Source organism: Pollachius pollachius, assembly GCF_949987615.1.
Source record: "Pollachius pollachius genome assembly, chromosome: 10".
Classification (NCBI taxonomy): domain Eukaryota; kingdom Metazoa; phylum Chordata; class Actinopteri; order Gadiformes; family Gadidae; genus Pollachius; species Pollachius pollachius.
In genome coordinates, this window is record NC_136943.1 from 8,859,363 (window position 1) to 8,871,091 (window position 11,729).

General features: G+C 44.3%; 1 protein-coding gene across 2 annotated transcripts; it reads left to right on the forward strand.

Moving 5' to 3' along the window:
- The first annotated feature begins 1,509 nt into the window (after positions 1-1,509).
- Positions 1,510-11,601, forward strand: sytl4 (synaptotagmin-like 4). Of its 2 annotated transcripts, none has more exons than XM_079745168.1 (18): positions 1,510-1,665; positions 2,820-2,987; positions 3,187-3,366; positions 4,258-4,473; positions 4,770-4,879; positions 5,203-5,344; positions 5,450-5,587; positions 5,677-5,815; positions 6,112-6,202; positions 6,392-6,489; positions 6,609-6,686; positions 7,023-7,201; positions 8,768-8,870; positions 9,523-9,684; positions 10,027-10,135; positions 10,225-10,333; positions 10,478-10,686; positions 11,001-11,601. In XM_079745168.1, exons 3-18 carry the CDS (start codon positions 3,248-3,250, stop codon positions 11,171-11,173), a joined length of 2,175 nt encoding a protein of 724 aa, XP_079601294.1. In that variant the 5' UTR covers positions 1,510-1,665; positions 2,820-2,987; positions 3,187-3,247; the 3' UTR covers positions 11,174-11,601. The 2 variants fall into 2 exon arrangements, with proteins under 2 accessions (XP_079601294.1, XP_079601295.1); XM_079745169.1 differs by having other exon boundaries at positions 4,258-4,317.
- Positions 11,602-11,729: the final 128 nt, after the last annotated feature.

Below are 11,729 nucleotides of genomic sequence, written 5' to 3' on the forward strand. Positions count from 1 at the left end.
GGGTCGTTTATTTATTCCCGGTTAAAATAAAGACAGCGAAACTTCACACGGTTAGCAGAAAAGGCTTAACCTGACTCTCGCCAGATGAATTTCGTTCCACCTGGCTCCACTCATGCCAGGTGGAACGAAATTCATCAGGCGATGGTCAGGTTAGAAAAGACTCGCACCTCAATTAAAATACCACCATGTTGTTAGGAGAGTTGGCCTCTAGGTGGCGCTACTTACGCCTCTTATAGCTTATAGATATATTGAACCTGGGTAGGTCAAATATATCGCTTGAAAAAAAAAATCGATATAGCCTATAGATATATGACACCTGGGGGGTAGTTCAATATATCGCTTGAAAATAAATAGCCTATATAGTTGTATAAAATCTGTGTCGTTTTGTTTCTTTTTTTGTTGGCCTTCTGTACATCTGTGTGGCGTTGCGTGTAACAACCATTTGCAGAGTTTACTTATACCAGCATTACTCATTGCGCGGCTCGCAAGCCACATGCGGCTCGCCAAGCCTCTATTTGCGGCTCGCATGGCGGTAAAAATATACAGTGATATGATCATGCAGTGAATACAGATATTTAAAAAAACAATACAAACAATTATTTAAAAAATAAATCAACAGCGGCATTAAAAGGTGGAAATATAGCCTTGTCTAGAAAATATTTTTAAACTTGCTCGGCTCTACGCTGACAGCGGGGTTGCCAGATTGGCGGGTTTCCTGCATAACAAGAGAGAATGTGCTCTTTGGATGGACTTATTCTTATTAACTGATTCTTCAATAGCTTCCACGTTATGTGACCCAGTGTCTCCACATTATTCCAGAAAATAGCACACAGTCACACAAGTCTTAATTTTCCTCTCAAAGTGCACCAGATTGATGCATTCCAGGTTAAAATGTACCAAATTTTCTTCCGGGGAAGCATGCCCCCGGACCCCGCTAAGGACCGGGTTCCCTCCACAGTTTCACAAAATTCTGTGGGAAACACTGCTTCAGGAAGGACATATTATCAAGCAGGCATACTTATTTATGACTGGATTTATAGCTTTTGATACTTTGCGGTAAAAATGGCTCTCCTGTTGACGTCGTCCTGTCAGTGCGGCTCTCCTGAAAAAAATAGTGAATACCACTGGTCTATACAATTAAATACTTCATCATTCTTCCACTGGTCGGCAGCAGAGGTCAATCGTCATAGGCATGGCCATAGGCCCATATGTCTATTTAAACTCGGGGACTAATCATTAAAGTTCTCTTTATTTCTTTTTTTTCGAAAAGGTTCCTTTCACACCCCTCTTTAGGTAAAAAAAAAAAAAGACAGCATTATGTTGAAGTATTAAAAAAAATGAACTTCAGTTATGAAATGTCCTGGAAAGGGAGGTTCCTCTGTCCTCAGTAATTCTTCCTTAACAGCTCAAAACACACCTCTGTGGGTCGGGTTTCCCGGTTTCCCCCTCATCTTTCACGAGGAGCCTGTTTCTCAAGCCAATGAAATGCACCTGTCATGGAAACTAGTCTGCCTTACTGGCTGCCTCGCCTGCAGCCAACTATGCACTAACTTTCCTATCTTCCGGCTTAACATAAAGTCAACATCGCAGGCACTCTAGGTTTTAAAGCGGTCACAGAGGCTTAAGGGGTCTGCAGCCCAACTAGTATATTGGATCGTTTGGGAGGTAACAGATTTGTCAAGTTCCTCACAACTCTTACTTGTATTACTTTTATTGTGTTTCGCTTCATAGTTGACTTGCATGTCGCACATGTCAGGAAAGCGAAGTCTTTTCGCGGAGAGGAACATACCTTTTAACAGGTGTGTCGTTTTACGGAAACAAAGTGTTTTTGTGATTATGTATGGCGTACTTAGGCTTTTTCAATTTTCTCCTGATGTGTCTAATGTGTGTGTTTTAGACTGATACCTATACGATGTGGGTTATTTAATTGCTTTGTGAGATAGGCTATATGTATGCCTTAAAAGTTACAACACGGTTCTTCACTGGGCTACACGGCGTGTATTTTCAATTTGACCTTTTGGATTTTATTTTATTGCTGTATTGTTTTTGAGACACGTTGTCATTCACATAGACTTTGCACGTAACTGTGCTGAAATTGACCTACCTAGGACTAGCTGCAATTTTCTAATAACCGGTTTCATTTACGATAACCATCGAGTTACAATTTCCTTTTGTTAATCTCCTGCAACGCGTTACCTTCACTGTTCCTCTGCCATCCGCTTAAATTTGTTTGACTCGAGGATTAGAAGACGGTAGATATCGGTATTTTTACTGGGTTTCTATATAATTACTAAATTAGCTACTGCTTTTCTCAAAAGAGCGAAGTATAATTTCGGGAATGTATGATAGACCTGACATCGTCATTAACTGATGATTCAGTGGGCTCCACCCGTCTGTTTGTGTCGTTAGAGGGTGGCAACCTTCCTGCGATGCAGAGGCGATCAAGTGTTGGTCATGTTTTCGTGTGTCTATCATGGTTGGTTCCCAGAGGGACCTTTATGGAGGTCCCTGTGGGATTTCCAAGACAGATGATGGCCTGTCATGGCCTGTCTCCTTAATTGAATGTCATGTTAAACTAATATTGACCAGTTTCTTCATGTTCAAGCCCAATGGGAAAATTTAGCAGCACATGACATAATGTGCCTTTTTTGTTTGCACACATGTCATCTGGATTGTTTGTGAACCTTAGAACAAGTTTTCCCTAGTTCCTTTAGTCATGTATTTAATCATAATCTGATGTGGTTTATTTTATGTTATGCAAGTCTGGCAATACTAATATTCACTCATTTCTTTTTGTTTTAATGAACAATTTCCAACAGTGCCGTCTGCGCTTCACCGCATGGAAGAGGAGGCAGGTCATCTACCAGCTATTGACCTGGTATTGACCAGCTAGTGTTCCATTGACCACACAGTGCAACTATTATCTTTGCCCGTTGGTTTCCTCTGCGCTTTGAGGAATAGCACATTCCTGGTAGACCTGCGAAATAGTGAGTTTACTACTTTACTATCCAAACGTCTTGAAACACCATTTAGGGACACATTTTGGTACTCTGATGTAGGCATCGAGGATGTGTGTGCAAAGAGTTGCCCTACTGTGAGCACTATAAGCACAAAGAAATGACCTGGGTTCCAGAATGTGTTTTCTTTTTTTTTTCTAATCCAAGATCAACATTTACATTTACTCAGTTTCAAGGAAACGGCCCTGGAACTCGGCAGTTTTCCACGAAGGACCCATGAAGTAGTCAGCATGCCCGAGGTGGAAGAAATGATTAACCTGGCCTACCTCACAGAGGCAGAGCGGGAGCTGATCGTGGAGGTTCTGCACCGTGACGCCGAGCTGAGGAAGAACGAGGAGCAACGCATTCGGTGAGGGGAACCAAAAATCATCTTTGGGAACCAAAAATCATCTAGGGGAACCAAAAATCATCTAGTATGGGAACCAAAATCCTCTAGTATTGAAACCAAAAATCATCTCGTATGGGAACCAAAAATCATCTAGGAGAACGAAAATCATCTAGTATGGTACCCAAAATCATCTAGTAGAGGACCCACAATCATCTATTATGGGAACCAAAATCATTTAGTATGGGAACCAAAATCATCTAGTAAAGGACACGAAATCATTGAGTAGAGGAACCAAAATCATATACAATGGGACCCAAAATCCTCTAGCATGGGTACCAAAATCTTTAGCATATGTCCTCAGAATATCTTTTATAGTAAACAAATCTTCTAGTATAGAACCAAAATCATTTAATATAGGCCCACAGATTATCTAGTGCAGGAACCCAATTAATCTAGTATTTACATGATTTAAAATTATTGTCTTTTTCACGAAACAAAATCCTGCCTACCACCTGCAGTATGACAAAGAGTGATCTAGTGTAGTCCCTTGAATTGTATAATGTACTGTCAAACCCTTTCTTTTGCTTTGAACTTGAAGCTTTTACGAAATTCTGCTCTAGAGAAATCAAGACATTAAAAGCACTTCACTGAATCCCACTGCATTACGGACACTCACTAAAGGGAACGAAGTAGTATCCAGCATAGTTTATAATAAATGCTTTCATGTATTTGTGGCGGTTGTTTCATGAAACCAACCTGATTAAACAGCATATTGGTCAACAAACATTATTGCCCAACAGCAATTTGGTGCTGATAAGGGTCTGTGTTTTGACCTTGCTCTAACTTATCACGATGAACAAATAGATTTGACAGGGGTCGAACTGAAATTCCTGTTTCCGCTTTCCATCGCAGGAAGCTGAAGTCGGACCTGCAGGACACCAAGAGGAAAGGGGCCAAGCGTGGCAGTGGAAGGTACAGTCAGCGCAGCTGCGGTCGCTGCCAGCAGGCCTTTAGTAGACTGTCTCTCGGCTCCAGTCAGTGCAGGGCGTGTAAACACAATGTGTGCCCAAAATGCCGGTCACCGCGCGCCGACGGATCCTGCCTTTGCACTGTGTGTGCCAAAGAAGCGTAAGCAAGATTCCTTCCTTCGCGTTCCACCGCACTAACTCTCGCTCAGCTTGCCAACCCTGCCAAATAACAACGCTGTGAACGTCGCCATCAGCAATTGATGGTGTGATTCTGTTTGATTTGGCTTCAGCGACTCCTAACCATGAAATCTGGAATTTAGCGTTCTTGCAATTCTACGGAAATCACCTCCTAATCCTTCCATCTCTTGCTACATTCTTTCAATTCAAATTCTTGCTGAATGCGTTGATGTGCTCCACTAGGCGTTCAGCTGGGCTGATGCTTTTGTATTTCTTCAGGGACCTGAAGAAATGCACAGGCGACTGGTTCTATGACCACAGGGTGAACCGCTTCTCCACAAAGCAGGGCCATGAACTAGTGAGAAGCTCACTGAAGAGGCCAGCAGCCCGTGAGTACTGGAACTGGCATGGAGAGCCCGGCTCTCAATGAGGAAATGGCAGTGCTCTGTCAAGAATGTTATCTTGTTTTCAGTGGAAACTGGAATGGAAAAACCCAAAAGAAATGTGATTCATAATACAATTGTGTCTTTGGTAACCAAATAGAAAAAAGAAACTAGATATGTAGTGACCTAGGTCATTTCTGGTGAAACACTGGTTGGGATAAGTGCCATCACACATTTTTTGCCAATAGTTATCCCCTGCCCTAGTTATACGTATATACAGCCATTACCGTTGGTTGAACCAACATGTGTGTACCTCTTCCGTTGGCTAGTGAAGAAGCACCAGACGGCTGGGGAGATTCTGTTGAGTGCCTCAGAAGAAGCTCCACTGAAGGCCCTCCCCCTCATGCCTGTTCCACACCCACGGCAGCCCCCCCGGCAGAAGCCGCCGCCGCCGGCTGCCGACCGAGAAGAGTAAGACCCGGTCTGGCTTCCTGACCCCTACCGTATCCCGTTTATTATCCGCTTCGATCCGAATCTTGACTCCATACACAACCCCGACTCTCTCCCCTGACACAGCCCTGTGTGTGCCCCTCGGATCAGCCCGCCACACGTTAGTAAACCACAGAGCAGTGATGCCGATTCTGCCGACGGAACCAGTCTGTCGAGCAGGAAGACCGTGGCGCTGTCGGCTAGCACAACCCCAGAACCGTTGAGGTGAGGAACCGCAACGCACCTCCCAACCACCACGCCGGTCTGTGTGCTAAACGTGATGCTAACTTGATGTTTGTGGCGCTGTCCCACAGGAGAAGCAAGGTCAAGTCCAGTCCAGCCGGGTCCAATGTCTCCAGTGGGAATGTGTCGAGCTTAGCGGACAGCCTAAGCAGTCACAACTCTACCTCTGACGCTGCTGCGCGAGAGCCTGCCTTTGGTTCCTTGGATAAGGTCTGTTTCCTGGACCAGATAGCCCTGGGGGGGGCGAGGGGGGAACAATTGTTTGTTTTAAAAACCTGAAGATCTTGAAACATTGTCTCATACTAGAGCTATTATTCTATGCAGTCCGATACAGATCCTATTGTTAACTAGTCACTAGTTACTGGCAGCGTAGGTGAAACTCACTGTGCGATCCCAGACAATACCTCAAGGTTTAAGCAATTCATAAGATGCAAATAATTGTATAAATCTCTATGCTTTATACTTTTTTTTAACACCTAACCCGCATCCCTGTACCCCCCGAAAAGGCCCCTGAAGAGCAGCGGGCCGGCCGGAGCCAAGACACCTCAGAAGGCGAGGGCATGTTCAAGAAGAGCATACGGCGAAGAAACACTCCTGGTAAGAACGTTTTGTAAGTGGAGAGTAATGCAAAGCACTTGGGTCCAACGCCGTCAACGTGTGTGTGTGTGTGTGTGTGTGTGTGTGTGTGTGTGTGTGTGTGTGTGTGTGTGTGTGTGTGTGTGTGTGTGTGTGTGTGTGTGTGTGTGTGTGTGTGTGTGTGTGTGTGTGTGTGTGTGTGTGTTACAGTGCACGCCTCCGCCCGGGACCTCCGTGAGGAGGTGGAGGAGGGTGTCCGTCCAGCCATGGGCCACAGGAGTCGTTCTGTCCCGGGTCTCGACATTCAGGTGACCCATTCCCCCGTTTCTCTGAAATTACCCGTTTCTTTCCTGTGACGCTTGTTTTACGTTTTGAGGGAACTCGAACCGGGTTTTAACAAACTTGGTGCTCAATGTTGATGCTACAGGATGAGGAGGACGAGGACATCGACAGCTTGGTCAACCTGCACAAAAAGGCAGTTTCCACCAGTCGGCGGAGCTCATCGGTGAGTTTCACAACAGCGCTTCCTTATCACACGACCAAAGAACACAAAACGCTCTCACAAAACCCCCTGATTTGGACTTGCTGACGATGCACACGTTACAAGCGTTTACCGTTAACCTTTTCAGGTCACGCTGGGAAGCACCATGAGCATTTACAGCTGAAATGTTTGATACAATAATCTAGCATTGAGTTAAACCTGTACTAGAGTGCTGACACACAGCAGTGTGTCATACCCAATGCAGCTACACCCACGCAAGCATATCATCAACGTTGACTTTAAACATGAGGCAGAACATTGATTCTGCTCTTGCTACAAGCGTTTACGTTAACCTTTCAGGTGACGATGGGAAGCACCATGAGCATTTACAGCGACACAGGGGACTACGACTCGGTGGACGTGAGTGGGGAGATCGTGTACACGGTCAGCTACGACGAACACACGCAGAGCCTGATCGTCTTCATCAAGGAGTGCCACGACCTGGCCTATGGTGACGCAGCCCGCCGCCACTGCAACCCGTACGTAGGGAGGGAGGGGTGTGTGGGGGGGGGGGGGGGGGGGGGGGGGGGGGTTAGGGTAACGCAGCTGTGCGGGATGAGATAACCTCAATCCAAGGTCAATAACCTGAGGTTGACCTGATGGACATTTTGGTCATTCAGCAAGCGTTTATACAAAGGTCTGTACAGATGCATGTTATTACCACTGGAACTTTCCCTAAAACCTTCAAAACCGCAGCTATTACACCAATACTGAAAAAACCTGATGCCGACCCCTCCAACTTCAACAGCTTCCGTCCAATTTCCAATCTTCCATTCAGCTCTAAAATCCTTGAAAAAACAGTTGCCTCCCAACTCCATTCTCACTTATCCCACAATAACCTATATGATCAGTTCCAGTCCGGTTTCCGCCCACTCCATAGCACTGAAAAAGTACTACAAGATAACTGACGACCTCCGGCAGCTGATTCTGACCATCCTCATCCTCCTCAACCTGAGTTCAGCCTTTAATACACTGTCACACCACCCTCCACTGGCTCCCGGTTCAGTTCCGTCTCAAATTCAAAGTCCTCCTGTTTACATTCAAGGCCATCCACACCCTTGCTCCCTCATATCTGTCCGACCTCGTCCACGTACCCACTCCCTCCCACTCCCTCAGATCCTCGTCCTCCGTGCACCTGTCTGTACCCTCTGCCCGTCTCACCACCATGGGGCACAGAGCATTCAGCCGCTCTGCTCCCCGTCTCTGGAATGCTTTACCACCCGAACTCAGAAGCATCATTTCCACCTTTCAAATCACATCTCAAAACCCATCTGTTCAAAACTGCCTATTCCACCTGATGCCAATTACTGTCTGTTATTAAAATTTTCTTTCTTTCTTTTTTTTTTTTTTTCAATTGTGTTCCCTTCAAATGACTTTTGTGTACCTCTGTACGGTGTCCTTGAGTGCCAAGAAAGGCGCCTTTTGATTATTATTATTATTATTATTATTATTATTATTATTGAGGATTAGGAAAGGGTTTGCCATCTGGCTTAAGGATACCCATAGACTGCAGACATTGGGATACGAACTCAGAACCTTTCGGCTGGGTGTCAAAGGCCCCAACCTCAACCAGACTATCCTTTGCAACGTTGTCGTTTTCTCTGGATAGTAGGGAAACCTAAATTGCTAGCTTCCCTTATCTTATCTTTCCTCTTGACACAGGCCATAAAACACCAATGACGGTATACTAAATATAGATGGCATGCGCTACTGTCACACACTCCTGTGCATTTAGATGTTTTGCCTCTGCAGCCGAGCTGTACGTGCAGAACAAACACAACTAACTAGTAACTAGCTACGGAAGTGAACATCAAATGTAAATCTTTGTTTACCTCAAACCACACTCTCCGCGTGCAAGGATCACCACGATCTTAGATAAGATGGCTTCCAATGTTTGCAAAGTTTTGCAAAATAACCAATCTGATTTTTACTTGCACGCCATGTGTCTTGCCATTATATCTAGTCAACAAATGGTTCTTGTGAAGTTTTTACAGCGGTATTTGCACAGGATGACAATGAATCAACTTTTTTTCCTTGTCTCTCAGGTATGTCAAGTGTTATCTTCTGCCCGAAAAGTCTCGCCAGAGCAAAAGGAAAACCGTGATCAAGCGAAATACTACCAATCCAGTCTACAATGAGACGCTTAAGGTGTTTACTTTATAGCTTGATTAGCATAGGAGAGCTGACCGGGAGACCATGTCTATATCATTGACTATATTTGTCTCTGAAGAAAATGAGTTTTGACTTTGGATTTGTTAAAACATACTATTACAAAGGATGTTATTGACAAAATTTTAAATATTAATTGTATTGCCTACTTATCTTTCTGCTAGTATTGTGCTAGTATGATACATTAATATAGCATTTAGTTAAACCTGTACTAGAGTGTTGACACACAGTATATATATCACGCACGATACAGACTTGCTACACCCACACAAGCATACCATCAATGTTGACTTTAAACTTTAGGCAGAATATTGACTCTGGTCTTCTTATTTGTCACTATTAATCATGCAGCACAGGCCTAAATACTGTTTCAACATTTGAATGTACTAGTTTCATTTGGATGAATGCAACACTTGATTCAGTTCAAATGTGGATTAGGAAAGAAGCAATTGGAAATCTTGAGTGGATTGGATCTTAAAAACAGTTTGAGTACTCCAAACATTAATGTAGGATTGAATTCAAGGATCCTTTTTACAGCCGTAGGGATGTTCCACCCCTACGTCCTTATCCTCCCCCTCTTTCCTCCATATCCCCTATATCTCTCATCCTCTGCTCCTTCCCTCTCCGCCAGTACTCCATCGGTCGACAGCAGCTGACGAACCAAACCCTGGCCATTGCCGTGTGGCACAACGGCCGCCTGAGCCGGAATGCCTTCCTGGGCGAAGTGATGATCACCCTGGACGTGCGCGACCTGGACTCTCCCCAGGAGGAATGCGTTGTCCTCATGGCCAAGGTATGGCACCACCATCCGAAAAAACAGATGGTGGATATGGATTTTTGCGGGTCAAGAATATCTCATACTTTGGGTGTTTCTCTCCCAAAGGCCAATACACTCCCAAAGGCCAAAATGTTCCGGCTGCGTTTGAACGCTTGTGTCTACAGCTTACGTTCAGGCATGGTTACGCGACTAAGGGTTTCTATTTGAGTTTCTTGTCTTCAAACTCTACTCTGCCCTATTTTGGGCGGTGTCTGTCGCCAAGCAGGCTGATCTTAAATCCTGTCAATATTGATGGAGATAAGTGATGTGTCATTTTGTGTGGGTGTGTGTGTGTCTTCTGTGGTTTATTTTATACAGACAGCCTCTCCCGAGCTAGCCTCTGCCTTTGCACAGTACAAGGGGGAGTTGGTCATCTGCTTGAAGTATGTTACACCAAAAAAGCCTGCAAAAGCCGAGCGACTCTCAGGTAAGACTACATTATGCGTGGCGGTATGATGTATAAAAGAACAAAACAAATTCTAAAGGTTTGTTTTTATGCTGAATTTCTCGACTTAGGCAAGAAAGCTCATGCAGTGCAAGGAGCGGAACTCCATGTCCTAATCAAAGAGGCCACGAATTTGGTGGCAATTAAAGGTGGAGCTACCTCCGACACCTTTGTGAAAGGGTGAGTGTCAAACTAAAAAATAATAAAAGATTCATAGAGGAAGCAAGATAAATATAAGATGTAGGAATTTGATGAATGTCCCATGTACTCGCTCACATTTCCCTCCTCTATTTTCAACACTCCCTTTTCTTGCAATACTTTCAGGCACCTGTTGCCCGCCAACGTCAAGTCGACCAAGAGGAAGACGCCGGTTGTGAAGAAGAACCTGAACCCTCACTACGACCACACGTTTGTGTACAAGGAGCTGAGCCTGGGGCAGCTCAGGGACATGTGTCTGGAGCTCACCGTCTGGGACAGGGAGTCCGTGGCCAGCAACGAATTCATGGGAGGTGTGCGTCTGAGCACCGGCATAGGTACGCGAGCGCCAGGGAACAGCTCCACCGCCTGAAGCTTGTTCCCCTTTCGCATGGTTTATGGGCCCTGTTTGTCTGGGAAACGCCTTCCACAAATACACACACAGGGCTGTAGATAAAACTTTGTTGAAATGCATAGGCCTAAACAGTGGCAATTTTCAGTCCTGACTTTTAAATTATGCATTTTGTATAGGAATTTTGAATTGTAGTTATTCAATGCTGCTTGCATGATTATAAAAGGGACATATGGACACCTTTTGATATATACTAATTTTGTATATATATATATTTTTTGCCATCTTTTCCACTGCCAGGCAATCTAACAGTTGGGAAGGACGGCGTAGAAATGGACTCCCAGGGTGAGGAGGTGAGTGTGTGGGAGAAGATGATGCAGTTCCCTGACTCCTGGGCAGAGGGCACTCTTCGTCTGCGTTCCACCATGGGTAAAACCCCCAAAAAAGGACTCCAAACCTTGTTCTCGCACTGAAATGGAAGGGACTGTTTTCAAACAGATCTTACCCCTTGAGACCAATTCCCTGTGATCATAAAGCTAACAACACCATCTAGAGTGCCTGCTGAACACAAACTATGCACCACCTCATTCTCATTGAATTACAAATATTTACATAGCTCTGTATGCTCCACCTATATTTTTTTTGCACGGCCCAATAACCTAACCAATAGGTGTGAGTATATTCAAATTATACGGATCATAACTATACCGCCTTTGGATGATTTTGTTTTTAATCTGGAAAAACATATCCATCCGTATTTATGACACAGTGATACTAGTTTGAGTATGTACCTCCATGTAAAATAAATATATATTTTTAAAGGCTGTGTAAAGTCTTAATGTTATCCCTGAACCTTATATGTAAATGTTTTGAAGTATAGCACAATAAACTTGAAACACAATAAAACTACTAGGATAGATTCCAACTATGGGTGATATTTTATTTATTTTGAAATGTAATTTAAAGGTTTGTCTGCATTGCCTGGCCCTCAAATAAATATTAAGATTCTGTGATAGTGATTTCACACTG